At 40.8% G+C, this 23,540-nt stretch overlaps 1 protein-coding gene across 1 annotated transcript in view; it reads left to right on the top strand.

Annotated features, from left to right (window-relative positions):
- Positions 1 to 19,875, top strand: part of LOC107739558 (teashirt homolog 1-like) — a 38,431-nt gene extending 18,556 nt beyond the window's left edge. The window contains exons 2-3 of the mRNA XM_016551714.1: positions 14,925 to 16,534; positions 16,916 to 19,875. Of these exons, the coding sequence (XP_016407200.1) occupies positions 14,925 to 16,534; positions 16,916 to 18,679 (3,374 nt within the window). The 3' untranslated portion in view covers positions 18,680 to 19,875. The remainder of the gene's footprint in view (positions 1 to 14,924; positions 16,535 to 16,915) is intronic.
- Positions 19,876 to 23,540: the final 3,665 nt, after the last annotated feature.

Below are 23,540 nucleotides of genomic sequence, written 5' to 3'. Positions count from 1 at the left end.
CTCTTTAGGAAGGTGGGATGTTCTAAAAGACACATAACTTCCTTATTGTGAAATGTGCACAGTGTAGAGCATTTGCAGCAGATGGCACATGTGCTCTGACAACTTGAGCCATGGTGCTCATGTGGAGCATAAACACATTTCATTACACCAAATACACAAAATAATGTTCTTTTTAGCAGCATCGTATGACCCCTTTAACAACAAAGTGTTTGAGTCATGACAATTGGCAAATCGAGCCACGATGCTTATGTAGGTGAAGCGAAGTCAAATCTGGCTCACTTTCAGTTTGAATCTTCTGCTCTGAGAAACGATTCATGCTCTGATCAAAAGATTCATACCCGGAGTACCGGTTGTCGACTTTGAGTGTGAATCTTTTGCTCCGAGTACAAATCTGATACATTGAGCCATGTTTCTTATGTGGAGTTCTCTAGCTTGCTCTCAGTACAAATCTTCTGCTCTGTGCTCTGAGCAAAGATTCATGCTCGGAGGAGAAGATTTCTACGTGGAGTACCAGTCTTCTTCTCTAAGTATGAATCTTCTGCTTTGAGGCAAATCTGGCACTCTCTCAGTATGATTCTTCTGCTTGGAGAAAACTATTTGAGCTCAAAGCATTAATCTTTGTATGAGTCTTTGTACAAATCTTTGCACTGAGCATGAATCTTTGTGCCAGGTACTAGTCTTTGTTCTGAATTAGACACATAACATCCTTATTAAATGTAAACATCAATAAAACAAAAAAGTGTTGAAGTTGGCAAGTAAAAAAAAAGTTGTTTGGCAAATCGTGCTTATGTAGATGATGTGAAGTTGAATTTGGCTCATTCTTAGTTCAGATCTTCTACTCTGAGCAAATGATTTGTGCTCAGAGTGAATGGCAATTTTGTGCTCTGAGCAAAAGATTCATATACAAATGACCAGTCTTTTGCTCTGAGTGTGAATCTTTGGCTTGGAGAAAAAATCTGTTGATACATTGAGCCATGTCGCTTATTTCAGTGATTCAGTGTCGAATCTGGTTCGCTCATAGTATTAATCTTTTGCTCTGAACAAACTCTTTTCCTCAGAGCAAAAGATTCATACTCAGATTACCAGTCTTATGCTCAGAGTATGAATCCTCTGCTTTGAATGTGAATCTGTTGCTCAGAGTGCAAATCTTTTACATTATATACGTTAAGCTATAGTGTGAAAACGAAAATGGCCGATGCCATTCCCCCATTCTTCTCCCCATCCGTCCCGAGTACGGATCTTCATTCCAAGTACAAATTAGTTAGAACTAATAAGTTCGTTCAGATACTTCATTCACAGGTCATTTTGTTGAGCTCTTTTCCTCAGGATATGAATATTATGAATAAAAGATAGAAAGAACAAGATTAAATGAATAAAAATCTGTATCGGTACGTGGTGCTGTACGACGTCATCTTCCCTTTAGGAGGAATTCTCTCTCTCTCAGCAGGTTGCCGCTCCTCCTTTCACGAATTCTCTTTTCTCTCTCTCCCCTCCACTTCTCCTCATGTTCCCCTCCCTCCCTCCATCTCTCCCTCTCTCGCGGTGGCGGGGCAGGCCTTTTCATTCGTCTTCATAAGCCTAATTTATTTTTGCAGCCAGATGTGAGCTGACAGGCATCAGTCAGTGGGGCCATTGGTCCCCCCCACCATTCTCAGGTCAGCAAAGCAGTCACGTCTCTCCGTTTGACTGAGTCCCCCATCAACATTACACAAGATGGATGTGTCTTTAAAGGCCAGATTGATTGTGGATATCGGAGTTATGGCATCATTTATCATGGTGAATATTATTTAGGTGCAGGGGAAGAACAAGAGAGAGGAGATGGAGGGGAGACGGCGTATTGTTAGGTCCTTTTTTTTTTTTTTATCCTTTTCCATATTTGTTTTCTGTTCCAACTCTACGTTTTTTTTTTTTGTTTTTTTTTTACATTTTTCTATTTTGCTAAATTAGTATATTATAGTGATTCTCTTGTTATTATCATTATTATTATTATTATTATTATTTTGTCATGTTATTTTCTGATTCAGTTCCACCATTTTGCTACCATCTCTACAGATTTTTAATATATTTTTATCATTCTCTATTTTACTAAATTAGTATATCTTACTGTATTTTCTTTCTATTATTATTATTATTTTTATTGTCCTTTTCCACAATTTTGTCGTATCTCTATTGTATTTTATTTACTTATTTTTTGTGTCTTTAGAAGTTTTTAATTTTTGATTTTTACAAAATTAGTAATTCAGTATTTTTTCTAATGTTGTTGTTACTTAATAATGCATAATTTATATTAGTATTACACATTTGCCACACATTTACACATTTGACATTTATCCAAAGTGTTTTCAAGTGCATTCAAGATATGCATCTTAATGTTTAATATGTTTATTCCCTAGTAATCAAACCCATTATCTTGCATTGCTAGCGCTATGCTCTCTACCAGTTGCTCTACTATTGCCATGAACAATTTTCTATTAATTTAAAATACTTTTTGTGTGTGTGTGTGTGTGTGTATGTGTGTGTTTGGCACAGCAAATACCGTGACTGGTCCATCCGTTTTTCCCTGCTTACTTCACTTATGTCATTGATGCAGGAGCCAGTAGTTGCCCCTGAGCAGACCAAGGGCAAACGCAACACCAACAAGCCCTTCTCAGAGCAGGCGTGAATCGAACAAGCAAGAGAATACAGATGACATCAGACACTTATTTTTTTTAGTCGTTTAGGCAGTGAAAGGTAGACCGTAGAGCAGAGCAGCACATTTTATGGGATGGTATGGAGCATTATTTATGACACCGGCCCCTTTTTTCCCCCAGCTTGGAAATGCTCTTTGGAGCGCAACCTGATATCCAGTAGTAACAGTCTGGTCTTCAGAGAGCTGCTAAAGTTTACAGTGATCTGACCCTCAGGGGCCTCCATCACAGATCATATAAAACAGGAAATCAGGAATAATGTTTTTAATTTTGTGCTCCTATAGCATTACAGGATGTTGAAAGGCAAAGTTCCAGAGTGTACATGTGTGAAGGGGCTCTCCAGTGAACACTGACTGTCCATATTTGTCTGCATCCTACAGGTTTTCAGTGGTTTCGCCGTATGTATATACATGTGTGTCCAGGGATCTCCACCAAACGGCAGCTGCCCATATTTGTCTCTCACATGTGCAGGGTTTCCCGGTCAGGGAAGGGTCAGGCTCTGGGAATGTATGCGTTAGCTGAGGGGCGGGATGACGGCACTGGCACATTTGATTGATGGGTAATTGTGCAACCAGACTCAGCTAGACTGAACTGGTGCGGTCACGGCCCGAGAGAGGTCTTGTCCTTTTTCTTGTCCCTCTGTGTGACGTCTTGCCATTACCTTTGTTTTGTTTTTTTTGTTTTTTTTTAATTAAATACTAGTAGTTGATCTTTCTTTCATTGTCTCTCTCTCTCTCTCTTTCGGCTGACCATCTTCTTTTCCCTCCTCCCCTTCGCTGTTTTCTTTGTCCCTCTTCCAGGATTCTTCCTGTAGATTTTTTTTTCTTTTACATGAATTATTTTCTGTAGTCGCATGTTGATTATGGCCATTTGTCAGAAGTGTCCTCTTTCAAGAAACTTTTTCGACAAAGTGCTCTCATCACAATCACTTTTGTTATGGTTTAGACCTTAATCTATGATCTGCTATCAAACCCTGTTTGTACTTTGCTGCAGTCATATTTTACCCCTCAAAGTTAGGAACTTATCACACTGAGCGATTACTGGACGCTCTCCTCGCTGCGCTCACAGGTGCTGAACGGAGCCTTGCTTCACGGCTGTTTTTCCTCTGATTCACACCAGATTAGATTACAAACAACCCACCTCTTACCAAACAGCTGCATTTCAGTCACAGATTTGACAGGAAGTCTTTAACTCGTGATAAATAGGACAACATCAACAAACACGTGTATCGCATTCCTGCTAAATTAGATTTCTTTTTTGCCACTTTTATAAATAAAGTAACAGGTTTGGGAAATGTCACCAGTAAGATTCAAACTCGGATTACTGACGTGAGAACAGGGCTCAATGGGTCGCAAACCACTCGGCCACGGTTCAGATGTAAAGTTTGTTTTTTAGATGCTCATGTTTCCTCAACAGTGTTTACAGTGTTGACATGTGAGGCCTTCGAGAGGTAAAGTTGTCTTTTAGAGCTGAAGCTGTGACAGGAATGAGGGAGAAAAGAGTATGAGGGAAGAGCTGTGGAAGACAGCAGTGTGTTGATGAGGGTCGCACTGCGTTTGTACTGCAGGCTCTACTGTTTTTCATCTTTTCTCTTTCAGATCAGCCTGATTTATGGTAATTATCCATATTTAGGATCATCTATCAACTTAAAGTTGTCTTTTAGAGCTGAAGCTGTGACAGGAATGAGGGAGAAAAGAGTATGAGGGAAGAGCTGTGGAAGACAGCAGTGTGTTGATGAGGGTCGCACTGCGTTTGTACTGCAGGCTCTACTGTTTTTCATCTTTTCTCTTTCAGATCAGCCTGATTTATGGTAATTATCCATATTTAGGATCATCTATCAACTGGTAGTTGCTAGGCAATGGGAGCAGCTGCTGTGTGTGTGTGTGTGTGTGTGTGTTTGGGGTGGCGAGTTTTCTGTCAGGTACTCTGCTTAGGTGATGGCCTAGTGGAGAGACTGCTGGGGGATTTAAAGAGACAAAAAAACACAATTCTTTCCTTCATCCTCGTTTTCTCGCTCTCTCTTTCTCCTGCTCTCAGTTTCCTTCATAGCTCCCTCCGCATGGGGGTTCTCTGTCTGTTCTGACATTGTTGTGTCTCTGAGCACCAGGGTGGATGGTGTGTTATCTGTTTCTCAGCAAGGGCACGGTGTTGGGGAGACGCTATATACGGGCGGCGTGTTTGGACTCCAAACCTCCGGGTTTAGCTCAGGATTAGGGTAGCTTTTGAACCTGTGTGACCAAACGCAAGCGTTCTTTCAACCGAAATAAATGTTTCCCCGTAAAGGGCCAGATGGGGACAAGACTGCAGTGCTTGGGATATAATGGCCATTGTCTCACGGCTGGGCTTGTTCCTCTATGACAACGGCGAAAGGTGATTTATTGACTGCGCCTGACGGCACGACGGCCCGCCAACCGCTACGACCAAACCTGGATAGAGAAAAAAAAAAACCCGGAGAACGCAAGAAGTATAAAGAAAAAGAAAAAAACACTGCAATGCAGGAACAAGCAGCAGGAGATTGAGGATAAACAAACAATATGAAATATTTGTGTTTATTTTACAGCTGAAGAGATTATTAGAGACAGCTGCATGGATGGTTGGAAAATCACTTATTGAAGTCATTATTGATTGCAACGCACATGCAGGCTTTTTTCTTCTCCCGCCTCAGATACCAGGATCAAGCAGAACCCCTGGAAATCAGGCCTGTTATATTCATTCTTCTCTCGTCTGACTGCTAGTATAGCTCTTCACCTCAGTTCAAGGGAACCACAAGTCCTGCTTATCGAAAACACATTTGAATTATTTGTGCGAATGAGATGTATTAACAATAAAACGAAATGTCTGTTTACAAACATTAATTTACCTCAATTTAATTCATTTTCCAAGCCATTCAAATATTTGATTTGATATTTTCCTTAAATTCCAACTGAAACACACGTGTGTATCAGATGTGTGTCGCACGCAAACACTTTATCAACAGCGCTAATTACAAGAAGATAATTATTTGTGGAAGTATTCAGATGAAGATTGAGGCACCTTCAGTTACTCAGCAATCATGAGTGCTGTTTAATTAGCTCACATGCACTCGTTTAGCCTCTCCTTGTTTACTCGGCTCTCCGTAATTCACTGTGTGGAGCTCGCACAATAACAACATGCAGCACAGCTGCTTCACTCAGACTGGAAACGTCTTGGGGTGATTCTTCACTTGAGGGAACTTTTCTGTCCCCTAGGATGAATTTAAAGAAAAACAACAACGATTCTAGGTTTAAAGGATATGTTACAGTAGCTTTCAAATATATATATTTTTTTTATTGTGTGTTTTATAGCTTTTTCCACATTTTTGAGAATTAAATAATTTTCTAGAATTTAATTATTTTGGCTTATATTTGAAAATTGTATTAATTTTAAATTTTGATTGTGTTTTAGCTTCCACTTGTAGTATTAGTGTTACAGTCAGGAAAATATTACTATGCACTTTTATAAAGAACTTAATATTTTTGATTTCATTTGGGGAGCTCAGCACATCTACAAAGACAGTAGAATAAAAATTGTTGATCAATCTTTTTTTTTTTTTTTTTGTAAATATGAATAAAGGGATTTTTTTGCATTATGATTTATGACTAGATTTTTTTTAGATGTCTTTACCAAATAGGTTAGTATTTAAGATTTAAGAGTTTTAATAAAAAAAAAATTTTTTTTGTATATGAAAAATACATAGAGACAAGAAACAATTTTAAGTTATTTTCAAAAATTAAGAAATTAAGTAGGCAATGGTTCTTCCTAACTGAAGAATCACCCTTTACCTGACAAATGCTCAGTAATAAAAGCTGGATTTTTTTTTAACCAGAATTTTTTTTTTATTCAGTTTCCATATTTTGTACTTTGCAAACATTTGAAGGAGATGCCTTTTAAAAGTGTATTTTGTTTTATTTTATTTTATTTTTTTCAATAATGTACTTTTGCTTTTAGTTTGCTTTTTTAAGATAAGAAGTTAACTTCATTAAATTGAGGAGATATTTTCTTGAGCTATGTATATCTCTGGCCTAGTGAGGGTGTTACAGTAACGTGTGCTAGTTTATGCTATCCACTTGTTTATCTTCCTTTTTTTTCTACAAGCAGCACAGCTATTCATGCTATATTTAAGTAGCCAAGCAAACGTTAGCTACACACATGTGCTTCCTCTCTTTAAAATATGTCTGACCTCACCGTACTCTTGCAGGGTGGATTACCTAAGTAAAGTAAATTGCTGTTAATAATCCGTTAATTGAGCCCTTTCATTATTCAGCAAGCATTTTGATATCAGCGTTCAGCAGTCTTGGGGGATGACGGGACGTGAGCGCCTTGTTGTGGTTTGTGCGGCTGTGAGACGTCATTCACAGGCTGTTCTGAATGAGGGCGTAACGGTGGATAAAGGAGACAGACCCGGCTCACTCCCCCGGTGCTGCTGTCACCTCTGCTTTGCTCTTCCCTCCCTATTGTTTGAAGCTAATGTAAAATGCACTGTCTATATGACCCATTTTAGCAGCCCATTAGCATAATTTGGCTGTCGCATGGCCACCGAGTTAATGTACTTGCAAATGACAGGGAAAGTGTGTTATATGACCTTAGGGTTTTTAAAAATTAAATGACAAAGTAGGCCGCACTTTGCATAAGTATGGACTTGACATTGGAGCGTGTGTGTGCGCGCGTCTGTGTGTGTTAGCGAGTGAATGAGTGATTTTGTAGTGTGTCAGTGCAAGGTGAGGTGAAAGCATTTACACGGTAGTATTTTAGATTGTTCATCTACTTATCAAAACTGATTTTTTTCTTCTTTTTTTATTGGAAGAGATACGGAAAGCATTAGTCAAATTTGATATTTTAGCATTTTTAATGGCTTATGGACTTAGGAACACCTTTGACAGGGTTATTATATTTAAATAAGACTAAAACTGAAACTAAAATTAATACCATTAAAAAAACACACACACACAAAAAACTAATTGGTACTTGAAATTAAATAAATGTCAACTGAAACCAACTATAAAAACTCTGTTTTATTTCAGCTAGTTGCCAAGGCAAAATTTGTCATTTTAATGTAGTTAGACTTGAACTAAAATAACTAAAACTGAAATAAAAATTAATAAAACTATATAGACTTATTAAAAAAAAAAATGCTAAAACTTAGTTGAAAATGAAAAATATAGAAATAAAAATTGATTACAAATATTAATAAAAACTATGAACTATATTATATTAACAAAAATATATTTATTTATTATTTAGTATTATATTTCATACCCAAATATTGTAAAATACTGACATTTTAAATTGAATCATCAGGGAATCAAATGTACTCTGAAGTAATACATTTTAAGTCGTTACATATCAGTCATTAGTGCACAATTATCAGGCTATATATTCTTGTGTTCTCCTCTCTGTTTGATGTAATTCTCTGTATTTTTTAATAGAGCATTCTGTTGGCCTAGTTCTATACCTCCATCCATACTCATCCGCAAGTATCTAAAGCGAAAAGATGAATTTGGAGCGCAGAATGGAATGCCACACCAGTTCTTCAGGGGCCTGAAGCTATTCTGCCATATGGTGGCCTATTCCACACGGAGGATGGTGGGAGGGGGCTGGGCCAGCCTTTTACAAGAGATGCTTAAAGAGGCAAAGCAGATATTAATTCAGAGAGCCTACTCCAGAGTGTCCGCAGGAGCACAAATCACTGTCAGTGGATACGGAGAGGTGGGCAGGGTCCGTGTAAAACGCCCGTCTGCACTTCAAAGCCTTCTTTTGTTTAGTCTGTAATAAAGTTAGATGTGTCTCGCAGAGAAAAGGGACGAAAAAAGCCTGGAGACAGAGCACAAAGGAAGTCCTCAAAGAGGACGATTGTGTGGAAGATGGTGAAAAATGTTAAGGCTTTTCTCCTCTCATAGGTTCACATTGGGCTAGAGAGAGAGAGAGAGAGGGTGGGGGTCAGATCTACAAGCCAAACCCCCCTCAGAAATCTGTCCATCTCCGCAGTGCCCTTATTACTTCGAACAGCAGCCATCAATCAACGAGCGTCCGCAGAATAGAAACAACGATCATTATTCACAGTTCATAATAAACGGAATAAAGGAAATAAGTGCAAAAAAAGTTTACAGGTAGGGTCCAAAATTAACACTTGCCAAGCGACAAATGGGAGTACTAAGAATTGGCATTGAAGATTAAAACAAAGTTACTTGCATGGAACTGCAACATAATACATGGCTTAAATCAAATCATAAGAATGATAATCTGACCCTCACTGATGAAGTGACATAAGTGATTCAACCCAACCAAAACCAAAAAAACATCAGTTGTGACCTTTACCTCAGTAAATAACTTTTAGAAAAATGCCTTTTTTAATTGAATGTTGCAAATCGTATGGAATATATCAATACTAAATGAATATATTAGAAACATATACTAGGATGCAAGTTATGTAATGACCTGCACAGTTTGTCACTAATATTCAATCATTTCTGCATTATGCAGGCAAATGAATCTATTAGACATATGAGAATGCAAGTTATGTAATAACCAGCGTAGTTTGTCAATTATATGCAAAGATTTCTGCATTATGCCACCAAATTAATATATTAGAAATATATACTATGATGCTGAAGTTATGTAATGACCTGCATAGTTTGTAACTAATATGCATAATATGCAAGAGAAAAAAATAAACACTTTTCTGATAAATATACATTTTGAATGATCTTTTTTTTTATTTACCGACAAAATTAACAAAATGTTAATTTTTGACTCTTTTTACAGTAACTTGTCTGAGAAAGCGCCACAAATCACTACACCTACATAACATATTGTCTATCTCTGTTTACTATGGTAAATTTAGATTTTTTTTTTCACCCAGGAGTTCTGATATGTTGTAGCACACATTCTGCATTCATTTCTAGAAGCGGCACAGTTGCCTTCGCCAGTTTCACAGACAGCCCTGCCAGATTGCAGCAGGCCATAAGTGGACTGGGGCAGACAGCATCATGCTACCGAAGCCTTGTTTTAACTGTCCTGGAAAAAGGGGCGAGGGAGAGAGAGAGAGATTGCTGCATTCTCACTGACATGCAGAGCATTACCATAATTGGCTTTTCTACATGATAGGACAGAGGAAATAATAATGTCATTTTATTTACAGCCTTCAGTGTCCTGCCCCCCTCCCCCTCCTTTTCTCTTTCTCTCTCCATCTCTCTCCCTGTCTGCCTTCAGCATGCTGCGTAGGTCAAAAGACATGGTTTGATCAACCCTGTCCAAAGGCATCAAAGTTGAGTGGCATGTAATGGAGACCCAGTGACAAACCACATTGGCCAGCCAAATAAGACTTGCCAGTTTTCCCATTAAAATGTCGGGTAAACTGCGCGGCTTTCCTCTGCACACTCCAAAACCACTCTGACCGGCTAAATCAGCCGACTGAGGGAAGGCAGAATTGGACATTAGTAGTGCAAATGACTGTAGTGATTGCCCCCTCTCCTCCTCGATAAAATAAATAAATAAGAGGAAGGAGGCGGGGGAGAGAGAGAGGCGTCGGTCGGCCGCGTTAGTGACAGTTGAGGAAGGAGAGGCCTTTGGCATCTGCGCTCTGTCCACGAGCATTCTTGTTCCCCTCTTCGAGTTTGAACACTTAAGCCTGACATGTCTCAAGCGCACCAGCCAGCTCAATCAGACAGACCTGGTTTTGTACAGCAGACCGCTTGGAAGCAGCAGAAAAGATGTATTTTTGAAGGACAACAGATGTTTTTGGCCCTCCAAAATCACTTTGTTCCAATGCGTAACAAGCTCTGTAGGCAACATTTTGAGGCATCATAAGTAAGCAAGATAGCTATGAAAGTTCTTTAGTGTTATATGCTAATTAATGTATGTTTATGTGATTTAGTTGTTAGCATTGTGTTCTGCGGTTCATATGGGAAATTAGATTTTGAATCCAGTCTGCGACTAATTTCCTGTTATTTCAACCCTAAATAATTATTAAACAGAGCTTTAATGTTTTTTGTTTTTTCTGATTTTTGCTTGCAGAAACAATTCAATCTCTTCTAGAGTCACGGCTTGCTAATTCTCCGCTGTTTGTTGGGCAACTGCATGCGAATCTCAATGCTCGAGTACTCGTATGTGGGCTCTGTTTCTAAGAGCTGGCACTGGCTGTGTTTGTGTGTGCGCAGTGTCATGGGTGTCTATAGCAAGAAGGTTCACTCTGCGGCTGATCTTTGTTGGCTGAGACGGTGAGCTCTGCTCGTGTGCGTATGTGTGTGTATGTCCTGCTCATGTCCCGTTGCTGTGTCACCTGTCTAAATTCAGTGAGATCTCAGCAGCCACAGTGACAGCTCCACTCTGGACACAGATGGCCACGCTCTCCTGCACAACACACATAGGCGCACACACCTCACATCTCGCACACCTCATACATGCACACAGGCACAAGGCCCCGGTGCTCTGGCTGATCGTTTTAGATGTTGGTGGGCACTCAAGAACATACACACCTTTGTTCTGTCTGTCCGTACTGGAGTGTTGTGTGTGATAGAACACACACAGGCGTAAGAACGATCTTAAAATTGTGTTGAGTGGGAGTGTGCACATTCTAAATATTGTCAGCCTAAATATTAATTAGATGCCATAATTATTGTCAAGTAGTTTTAAATGATTAGCTGAAAGGCATGTAAGTGTGTGTGTGTGTACATGTATAATATTTATATTTAAATATTTGTAAATTAAGTGTGTACTGGAATCTAATGAATTGGAAACAAAAATGTAATATTTTGTTTTGGCCTCCTGAATTTGATTAATTTTGTTGAAAAAGAGTTTCAGGCCTTGTTTTGTATGCTATCCCTGGAAAGTGCCTGCTTCACTCAGTAAATCAAACTCTTTCTCGTTCCCCGCCACATCAAAAGCATCGTCTTTTTATAGCAACTATTGATTTGCTTAATTGTGTGTATTCTTAACAACTTATCTGTGCCGTTTTCTCCCGACAGTACAATGCGGGCTTATTTTTGACTGACAAACACAACAAGCCCCTCTCCCCCTCCCTCTCCTCTTAATCCCTCTCTCATTGTTTGGCGTGATGTTTAAAAGCAGGCCCCCGATAAGAGATGTCAGCAGTCAAACTTCTGATTGGGTTATTAAGTGTGAGCTTTCGTTGCTGTCGTCTGGCGGCTTTCTTTTTTTTTTTTGACGTAGATGGCAAAAAATTGCCAAGTCGTGTTTGACGGCTTGATGCGAGGACAGTGACATGCCAACACGCATGCCTGTCAGATGCCACGCGGTGTCAGGGGCTGAGGAGATGCGCTCGATTTAGTGTCAGGTTCTGCCCATCTCTTTGCGAAAAAAGCCTTCTCGTTCTAGCTTTCTTCTGCGCCCCCCATCTCACTTTTCTCTCTCTCACGGCCCCTCTATCACTCTCTCTGTAATTACAGCAAAGATGAAAAACTTCTCTCTTTGTTTTAACGTGATAAGCTGTCTTAAATGCTGCAGTGACTTGAGGGAATTATCAGGGCTTCAATCCACTGAACCGTGTTTCGGCGTGAACATTTATTTTAAAGTGATATTTGGATAAGTGATTTATTTGACGGTTCGTAATGTTTATTTCACCAAATCCTTTTCGCTTTATGCCGCCGCCTTGATTTCTCAGAGGAATTGATGGATTGAAATCCATCAGAGAGCTCAGGGTGGAATCAGTGATTCTTCTGGATCAGAAGCCATCCTTTAAGAATATCCGAGTAACGGGAACGCCACGTTTCCCAGCTATTCACGCCCCTACAGCTTCCTCCACGCAGCTGTAAATGGCACCTTACAAACATCAGGTACTGAGTCCGTTCTGATTACGTGTGCTCAGCTGCACGCCGTTTGAAGCTGACAGCACATCTGCTTCAACCACTGAGACGGATCTTGGCATCTCGGACAGACATCTCCTGGTGGCTCGCTGAGATAAAGGAACAACTCTTCTTGCGCTGCTTGTCTCTTTTTCTTCTCTTTACTCCCTCCATCTCCTCTTCTGCTCCTGTGTTTTCGTGCTCTGTCTCTTCCTATTGCCTTCAAAGTTGTGCAGGCTGTTGTTGTGGCTTTTCTTTTCGTGTTGTGTTCAAAATGGCTGATAGTAGCAATACCGCTCTCACAAAGCGAACAGGAGGCGTTTTTATAGCTGGACGCTGTGAAGATGCATGCGCACACTCACACACACTCACACAAGCACGCTCGAAAGAGGTACTTTGATGTGTTTTGATGACGGAGAGCTCATTTTGTTTATCTCCCACTGCAGATCGAAACCAGCTGATGAAACAGGAATTTAATTCTACCGCTCCTCATTAAGCACTTGGTCTCATGGACCTTTATTCTCTTTTCATTAAGCGAATTAAACAAGTAGCATTCTCTCTCTCCCTCTCTCTCGCTCTTTTTGTCTCGCAGCTGTGCGTGCCGACAGTGGGCTATCACTCTGTTTTTTCTGTCATAGCTCTGTCGGCACACAATAGAGTGAAGGAGCTTTTTGTGGCTGAAACATGAAACCTTACATTTGTGAACATTATTGTTCTGTTCCTTTTCCCCCATGTAATACATCTGACAGTACATCTTATTACCACACATTTAGCTGAGGAAAATATGCATTTTCTGGTGTGTGGCGTAGGCAGCATTTTTCAGTATCCTCTTTTTTTTATACCTTGAGAAATAAATGTGCACTTAGCAGTAATATGCAGAGCAAAAAAGAGCCGTATTTGCACAAATAAGCATAAATGTGTATTTCTGAAACGGGCACTTGTGGGCCGATGCTGTTTTCACTAAAAATCAATGGATTAACTGGCTCTTATCAATCCGCTGGGAGTCTTTTGGTCAAAATATTGACAAGGGAGGAAGACATCGATGCCAATGTTTACAGAGCAGGTGGCCGATATAGTACAGATATACATATAAAGCAATTTAAAATCAACATGAAATCCGAAATTACCCTAGTCACTTTATTTAAAGGATAGTTCACCCAAAAATTAAAATGTCATTTACTCACCCTAATGTCGTTCCAAAAGAAAATATTTTAAAGAATGTTTCAACAGTTTTTGTACAAATAATGAAAGTCATTTGGCTCCAAAACAACAATGGACCACACTGACTTTAGTTGCATGGACCAAAAAAAAAAAAAAAAAAACTTTAAACCCTTACATTTAATTTTTTAGGTAATGAAGTTAATGACAATTTGGAAGTAGATTTTGAGACTGATGCAAAAACAAATCCTGCTTAATCCTGCAAGCAGGCATAGTTTTCTGTCAGTAATGAAATACTGGCCAATTAACCAGCCTATCACTATAAGGAAGGTGCACTAAAGATGGTTATGTATCCTCCTGTCTTTTCTCTCACTCTCTTTTTCCCCTGTTGCTGCACACTCACTTGACTCCCTGAGAGTTAGTACAGCATGGACCATGACAACAAGACATGCCATATCCACTTGCATTTTAGCATGACTCGCTGCAAGAACTTCCATCGCCTCTGCCAACAGCATTGAGGCAAGCTGCACCCCGTGCTGCATCCCTGGCAATAACTCAGACGCAATCTCACACTCAGAGGAGTCTAGCTTGGCTAGTGCAAGGGAGAACTGGATCAATGTCACACACAGTCTGTGCCCTCTAACTACAGGGAAAAGGAGGATGAGAAAGAGAGAGAGAGAGTAGTCAATATGGTGGTGTTCATGTGAAGTTCATTTTTGTAAACAAAAGGGGTGGGGGGTAAATTTTGTGATATTGGATGTAAATTATGCTTTTTTTGGAATGATATATTAATATTCATAATATAAAACTTTTTTTGTTTGTTTTTTGGACAATTCCGTGACATTACAATTTTGGCTTTAGCATGTCCTTGTAAAATTCACCTGTTTTAACCATTTTTTTCTAGATACCTTTTTTGCTTTAGAGGACTGATTTTCAAAGGAGGACTCTCCTCTGCCCTCTTTACCCTTGCTGAGCTGTTACACAGGATAGCTTTGTTAGTCTCAGCAGTGAAGGGTGCTATCTATCATAGTCAAGATATGGATGTTTGCCACTTTATAATTGCAAACCTGTGTCCTCTGCCAGGACTATTGACAAAAAAAATCTCTTTAGGATCATTATGTAGGCATGCACGCACACGACATTTTCTACACCTATTCCATTTAAAGTGAATTTACTTATTCAACAATCCATGTTAAGTTGAACATTTGGGGGGCTCTTTTGTCTCAACATCTGTTTTTTCCCCTTTGTTTTGTTTTCTCAGCCTATGTGCCGGAGGACGAGCTAAAGGCAGCTAAGATAGATGAAGAGCACCTGCAGGACGACGGACTCTCCTTAGACGGTCAGGACGCAGAGTACCTGTGCAATGAAGAAGACGATGGCCATGAACAGCTGAGCTACCAGAACTCTCCACTCAGCAATGGCACCAACCCAGACGCCGGCTACGGCTCGCCCCTCAGCGACACCAGCGATCACCTGGCTGACTTCAAAAGCACCTCCTCCAAAGAGGGCCAGGATAAAGAGGAGGTTGAAGACATGGAGACAGACGCTGGACTATCTTTGCAGGACAGCCTGGCACAGATGAAAGCAGTCTATGCAAACCTGATTTCTGATGCTTCCTGGTCGAGTATCACAAAGGACATTATGAAAGGCAAGCAGGTTAGCGCTAGTAGCACTAACAGTACTCCAAGCAGCCACAAGGGGAAAAACAGCATTGCAAACAGCCATGCAAGCAGCATTACAAGCAGCGGAGCTCGCAGCAGCAGCAACGCTAGTGCTAGCATGAAGACAAATGTGACGCCAAGCAGCAATTCTACAAAGGCCACCACATTAAACAATGCCAACAATGGACCCATCAACGGTGCTAACAGTGGGGGTGTTGCATATGACTGGCACCAAGCAGCTCTTGCTAAAACCTTACAGCATACACCCTACCACCTCATGCCTGAACCAAGTCTCTTCAGCACAGTGCAGCTGTACCGACAAAACAATAAGCTGTATGGGCCTGTCTTTACGGGTGCCAGCAAGTTCAGATGCAAGGACTGTAGTGCAGCCTACGACACGCTTGTAGGTCTCACGGTGCACATGAACGAAACAGGCCATTACCGTGATGACAACAAGGACAAGGAGGAGGACAAGGGTAAGAAATGGTCCAAGCCACGGAAACGATCCTTAATGGAGATGGAGGGCAAAGAAGATGCTCAGAAAGTCCTGAAATGCATGTATTGCGGCCACTCGTTTGAATCCCTACAGGACTTGAGTGTCCACATGATCAAAACTAAACACTACCAGAAAGTGCCTCTCAAAGAACCAATGCCAGCTCTTGCCTCAAAGCTGGTGCCCTCCACCAAAAAACGAGCGTTCCAGGACCTGATGTCTCCATGCTCACCTGAGTCAATCTCAAGCACCCCTGGCATTCCACTGGCAGATACTGCACCCACCAAAGATCAGAAGATTTCCAACCCATATGTCACAGCTAATAACCGCTACGGCTACCAAAACGGTGCGAGTTATACCTGGCAGTTTGAGGCCCGAAAAGCTCAAATTCTTAAGTGTATGGAGTGTGGGAGTTCCCATGACACCTTGCAGCAGTTGACAGCCCATATGATGGTGACTGGACATTTTCTCAAAGTCACAAACTCCGCCTCTAAAAAGGGTAAGCAATTAGTGTTTGACCCTGTGGTGGAAGAGAAAATCCAATCCATTCCTCTTCCACCCACAACAACACGTCTGCCGGCTCCCTCTATCAAGTCCCAGCCTGATTCACCAGTACACCCATCTGCCATGGATGAATGGAAGGAGTCAGAAGAGGAAAAAGTGGAGGAGCCTGAGGAGAAGAAAATCAAGCAAGAGAAAGAGGATCCTGCTGAGAAGGTGGAAAAGACAGAGAAACCCAGCCATTACAAATATCTAAGAGAAGAGGATCTTGAAGAGGCTCCTAAAGGTGGACTAGATATTCTCAAATCATTAGAAAATACGGTTTCCAGTGCAATCAGTAAGGCTCAGACTGGTACGCCCACCTGGGGTGGATATCCCAGCATTCATGCCGCCTACCAGCTCCAAGGGTCTGTGAAATCATCCATACCTGCTGTCCAGAGTGTCCAGATTCAACCAACATTCAACGCCAGCAGCTTGAAATCTTTGACCTCTGTACACCCATCTGCCATGGATGAATGGAAGGAGTCAGAAGAGGAAAAAGTGGAGGAGCCTGAGGAGAAGAAAATCAAGCAAGAGAAAGAGGATCCTGCTGAGAAGGTGGAAAAGACAGAGAAACCCAGCCATTACAAATATCTAAGAGAAGAGGATCTTGAAGAGGCTCCTAAAGGTGGACTAGATATTCTCAAATCATTAGAAAATACGGTTTCCAGTGCAATCAGTAAGGCTCAGACTGGTACGCCCACCTGGGGTGGATATCCCAGCATTCATGCCGCCTACCAGCTCCAAGGGTCTGTGAAATCATCCATACCTGCTGTCCAGAGTGTCCAGATTCAACCAACATTCAACGCCAGCAGCTTGAAATCTTTGACCTCTGACTCCAGCACTCTGATCCATTCTCCAAGCAGCCCATCACCACCTCCAAACCATAAAAGCAATGTCTTAGCCATGGAAGAGTTGGTGGAGAAAGTAACAGGAAAAATCCCTTCAAAGAAAGACAGGGATGAAAAATCAACTGAACGTGGCTCCAAACATCTCACTGCTGAATTACCTTCTCCTGTTCTCAAAGACCGAAAGGACCTGCCAAGACCAGATGATCTTAGCAAGCCAACAAAAAATGGCACGGTGGATAAAGACCTAGAGCACGTTCCAGTTCGGGAAGGAGAATACAAAGAAAGCCATGCCGATAATCCTCTAAAGAATGGAATGGATGTCCTCAAAACGCAAGTCAGCAATGGTTGCAGTAATTTTGGAATCATCACTGACCACTCACCAGAACAGCCTTTAGTTAACCCCCTCAGTGCATTGCAGTCTATCATGAACGCTCATTTGGGTAAGGCCTCCAAAACAGTCAGTCCACTCCTAGACCCACTAGCAATGCTGTACAAGATCAGCAACAACATGATGGAAAAGCCCATGTACAATCCAGCTCAGGTCAAGCAAGTCGAGCCCATCAACAGATATTATGACAATGACGACGATCAGCCCATGGACTTGACAAAGACCAAAAGTGGCAATGGGCCCACAAACAATTGTTCATCCACTGTTAACAGCAACATCACAAACAGCACCCGACCCATTTTGTCCACGCTGACCGAATCAGTCTCATCTCCTCTTCGGGAGAATGCCCTAATGGACATCTCTGACATGGTGAAGAACCTCACGGGTCGCCTGACGCCAAAGTCGTCAACCCCTTCCTCTGTATCCGAAAAGTCAGATGCAGATGGCTGTGCTTTTGAGGATGGCCTGGAGGATCTTTTGCCTGTTCAGAAGAGGAAAGGCAGGCAATCAAACTGGAACCCTCAGCATCTGCTGGTCCTTCAGGCTCAGTTTGCATCCAGCCTCCGGGAAACCCCTGACGGAAAGTACATCATTACAGACCTAGGTCCTCAGGAGCGTGTACATATTTGTAAGTTTACAGGTCTCTCCATGACCTCCATCTCCCACTGGTTGGCGAACGTCAAGTACCAACTCAGGCGGACAGGTGGAACCAAGTTTCTGAAGAACATAGACTCGGGCCAGCCACTGTTTCTGTGTGGTGATTGTGCCTCCCAGTTCAGAACTCCATCCACATACATTAACCACTTAGAGTCCCACTTGGGCTTTAGCTTGAAGGACCTCTCAAAGTTATCAATAGACCTCATAAGAGACCAGCGAGCAGTCACTAAAATGATCACAGATAAGACATTTAGTGCCCTTGGCTTGACTGAGGAGGACTCTAATTCCATGTTTCAGTGCAAACTGTGCAATAGGACTTTTGTCAGCAAGCACGCAGTGAAACTGCACCTAAGCAAAACACATGGAAAGTCACCGGAGGACCACCTGATCTTTGTTACTGAGCTGGAAAAGTTAGAAAAAGCCTAAGGAAAGCAGGCTGGTGGCAGTGAAGTGACTGGATTGAGAATCATTGCACTACATCACTGTACTGCACTGCGCCTGAACTGAGCCTTCAAAATCAGTCCAACTTCTGTCATGAAACTGCCTGATTGGACCATGATCTGTTTCGATTTTTTCCCCTCGTTTTTTAGTCTCTTGATTTCTATCTCCTGCTTTGTACTGTATTTATCTGATATGTGTCGGTTATGTGCATGTTTTCTTTTCTTTATTTTCTTTCTGAGTGACTTAATTCAAACAGAATTTACAATTTGTACTCTGTTGAATTGGGAATGAAACAAACATGGTATCCATGGGCATGGTCTAAAACAAAATGGCAAAAGAACTGAATACATCGAGTTGCGTTGTACTGAACTCGTACGATACATCAAAAAAGACTGACTTCATTAAAGCACTCCATAGTGTTGAATGTTATGAGAATATGTATAAAATGAGACAGAGCTATTTTGTTAATTTGAGCTCCGATTTTCAGATATTGGCTTGACATAAATCAAACTGCAACTCTTTGAAGTGAAAACAATGCATTGTAGATTTCGTTGAGTCTTCTAAACCTCGAAGGATATTGAAGAATTTGACGGGCTGCCTATGATTATACACTTTGGTTTTTCAAAGGCATTTCTTTGTTTTTAATAATCATTGTTTTTTGTTGTTAAGTATCATTTTATACAGTAGCAATTTGAAACGTATGCTTTGGTACCACTATTTCTCTTTCTATGGTTTCGCTTTGGTTTCAACCTGTAAAGACTTTATTGAAATCTTATATACAGCACATATATTTAAATGATCAGCGAAGATGTGTAAATTTCCATCATCATATCTTGCCAATTGCCGCAGCTCAACATTGTTTGTATGGTGTGCATTCTTTTATATTGTCATTTTATATATAGTAAACGAAAAGGAAATAATATGTACAGAGATGTATATGCAGTATATGTGCTGTAGAACCACGATTCATCCTTTAGTTGAACTAAGTTCTCTGATGTGGTAAATATGAATTGACAAAAGGAGTTGCATCGCTGTTGATGCATGGATTATGAGAGGGAATCAAGCAATGCAAAACATGAAATACATTTCAATGTTTTATCATGCCTTTGTGAAAAGTCCCATCAGTTCCCTTAATTAAAAAGAAAAAAAAAATGTTTTTGTCCCTTAATTGTAAAATAAAACCTGAAGCATTTCTTGATTAATGCTTTTCTCCATTTGGTCATGTGTGTGTTTTTCTCTTTTCCTACAACCAACAATTAATTTGATTCAATTTTGGATGTGAACAAATTTTCTACTTCTACTTTATGGGCTTTATTTTAGCTACTTGAAATATTTGTATGTTCATTGTCCATTTTTGCCTTTGATGTTCTTTGAATGCAGCGCCTTTTCTGTGCAGTATGTAAATGAGAGAGATGTTTCCAGACACAAAACCTGCTGGTAAACAGGAAACACTCTCTCTCTCTCTGGTGCCAAAATGGGCAAAGAACTTGTGGATTTAACACTTTTCCGTAAAGCCTGTATATCTGGCTTCTCAGGGCCGATTCTGTAGCATTGATCCAGCCCTTCCTCTTTTTCTTTTCTTTTTTTTCTTGGAGGATCTTAGTGCAGTCCCTGTACGTATTCTATGTAAATTACAGCAATCATGACAACTGCGACATTGTGAGTACCTGCAGAGCAGAGTGAAACATCGGCAGATAGACGCAGTTTAAGCAGATTTGCATATTTTTTTCTCTCTCCTGTTCACACAAGCGCTCTCCAAGCATTTCACGGGGTTTTCAGACTTAGAAATAAATGCCCAATTTCTAGTGGGAATCAAAGATTTACTCTTTTCAGCTCAATTACTGAGTGATTATACGTGTGGACACAGGGGGCTTGAGGGGAAACGAAACAAGAAGGGAAAGGGCTGAAATATGCAGTGTTTGCACAATAATCTCAATCTCCATTTGAAGCCGCTTTGGGGAGTTGCAGTATCAAACCCCTTGTTAGTTGCCCTATTTGAGAGTATCCTCTCACTCAAATTGGCATGTTTTGATTTCCCAGTGGTCCCATACTGAATATTCTGAGCCTCCATCTGCTAGTTTTGCTTTCCTCAGTTACTGCAATTCTTTTTCATTTTCATTCAAAAGGCAGGATATCTGTGCAAACTATTGGAAATATTAAGCCATATAAATCCAAAAGTATCTAACTCTTTTTGCATAAATAGCCAAATGTGTCTCCCAGAGAATTATTTTTACACATGAAGGAAGCAGGTTTAGGCTTTGAATATGTTCTGGAGTAGATTTAAAACTATTAATTCATTCAAGTCATGGTTCTGGCGTAACTTTTCCACGCATTGGAATATCTTCGATATAATAACCTGAAAGCAATATTGTTATTGAAATCAAACCTTTCGAGTATGGAGCAGACTTAAGTGTATTATAAAATTAAGCCTTCCATTTCCTTCCACATCTGGGGTCCCGACGCACATGGAGATAAAGGGGCTGTGCCAGGTCTCTGTTAAAGAATTGACTCGCCTATCCGCAGATATCACATGCTATGAGAAACAAAAGCTTGCAGAAGCATTTCACGTCATACGTTTGTGTCTTAAAGCTCCAGTTAAATGCAAATGCAAACAAAGCTTTAGGTGAGACAATGTTAAAGACTTGAAGGTTTCGGATGCAAGTGGCAATAACATTTTTATCAGTATGTTTCATCTGTTCAGCATGTGTTCCTGCCAAGTACATTCTTACTATGAACAGTAATCATGATAGTGATACATTGCTATTTGTGAAATAATGCATTTGGAATTAAATTCACAAGTCTAGTGACAAAGGTGTTTATTGATTAATGAACAAAAAGATTGATCAAACAAATATGTAGTTTAGACATCAAAACAGATACCCACTTGTGCAGTCACCACTCTAAAATACTAAGATGCTTCATATCGAGACAGGATGAAGGCTTGAAGGAAAGCAGAATTTTGAATAAGTCTTTGCACCTCAAACATCAGTGTCATTACTGATGCAACTCATCACTGTGAATTCATCAGCTTAACCTTGTGTCTCACGTTTTGTTATTTCACTTCAAGCGAACAGGAAATAAATCATCTCGTCTGTTCCTTTGCTGCTCGACCTCACAGACCGACGGCGAAGCATAAATATGAAGCCACACAAAAGAATTCATTGATAGTGGGACTATGATGAATTTTAAATGGTTACAATTTGCTGTTTTCAAAAGGCAAAGCAGTGAGACCTCACCATAATTTAAATGTTCCCTATCGAAATTGCACACTTTATCCTGAGAGGAATAAGCTGACAGATTGAAATAATGCAATCTGGAAAATTACACACTGTGGTCTGTGAATAAAAATAAAAAGGTTCCAAAAGGGAGTTTTTGCAGTGATGCCATAGAAGAACCATTTTTTGGCTTCCCAAAGAACCTTTCTGTTCTATTAAAGAACATTTTGCATAATATGAAAAACCTTTTGTGGAATGGAAAGGTTCCATGGTTGTTCAAAGTTCTTCATGGAACCATAGATGCCAATAAAGAACCTCACCATAAACCATTCTGCTAAATGTCTTCTTTTGTGTTCTTCAGATTAAAGAAGGAAATACAAGTTTGGTTATTGTGTTCACCTTCACTGAAACCCTAGACTCCTTAAAGTCAAATACACAACTTTAAAAACTCATGCAGTTTGAAATGCACCAGCGGTGACACCTTACAAAGTGTTCCTCCATTAAGTTATAAATGTTTTGACCTTTAAAAACTCATTTGACACCCTGTGCACTGACTATTTCCAGTCTGAATTTGTTATTCTTAAGCTGTCCGCAATGAGGCCTGTGTTCCTGTGAAACGACAGCTGTCAAACTACAAGGCAGAATGTGTAAAATTGAATCACAGTTGAACACCGTAGAAAACAAAGGCCTGTCAGATGAATGCACACGGCAGAATAAATCGTGAGCCTGTTTGATTGGCAGCTCTAGGACGAAACGTACATTTCCGAGAATAAATATGGCTGGAAAACTTCGAGTCCCATCAGGTGATGGACTGCGGGATCATTGCATTAAGACTTATTTGATGCTTCCTTCCCAATGGATGTGTGAAATGTTTGGGAGACGGCGTCACAAATGGTTGTGTTCCTGTCAAAAGTGAGCCGTGTTTGGAGATGGAACGTCCCGCTTATTCATCTGCGTACGGATAGCGGCCTGAAGAATGGAGATGTGACAAAATCGCTTCTTTATAGAATAATGACGGCTGACACGAGGCCTAATGGATGCAGTGTTTTTAATCTCTGTGAAGGCTCAGCCCGATGATGGACTCGGCTGCCAGGCCTACAGGTGTGCTGTGACAGCCTGTCTATTCTACTGCTCATCACTCACGCCGAGCAGAGACGACCAGCTTCACTTCAGCCCCATCCGCTCAGCCGCTGTATTAGACTCAATTGCAAAGCGGAGGGGAGTGGCACCAAAACCCAGGCTGAAATCCGCCCACAGGTTCTCTGGCATCTTTATATAGAGATTAAAAGAGTCGAGTCAAATGTTGCACAGCATATGTCAAGTTTGCTATGACAGGAAGAAGAACAAGTTAGCTTCGTCAGGCACACGCTTTCCTGACCACAGGAACCAGTTGAGTCCTCTGCACAATGTGACTTTGCTGCAGCCTGGAATTGAACTGCTGGTTTTGTCTGGTCAGAGGAGAACTGGCCCCCCAACTGAGCCTGGTTTCTCCCAAGGTTTTTTCTCCATTCTGTCACCGATGGAGTTTTGGTTCCTTGCCGCTTTCGCCTCTGGCTTGCTTAGTTGGGGACACTTCATTTCCAGCGATATCGTCGACTTGATTGCACAGACACTATTTAAACTGAACTGAG

Source organism: Sinocyclocheilus rhinocerous, unplaced genomic scaffold, assembly GCF_001515625.1.
Source record: "Sinocyclocheilus rhinocerous isolate Xijiao unplaced genomic scaffold, SAMN03320098_v1.1 scaffold314, whole genome shotgun sequence".
NCBI lineage: Eukaryota > Metazoa > Chordata > Actinopteri > Cypriniformes > Cyprinidae > Sinocyclocheilus > Sinocyclocheilus rhinocerous.
This window is presented reverse-complemented; position numbering and strand designations above follow the sequence as displayed.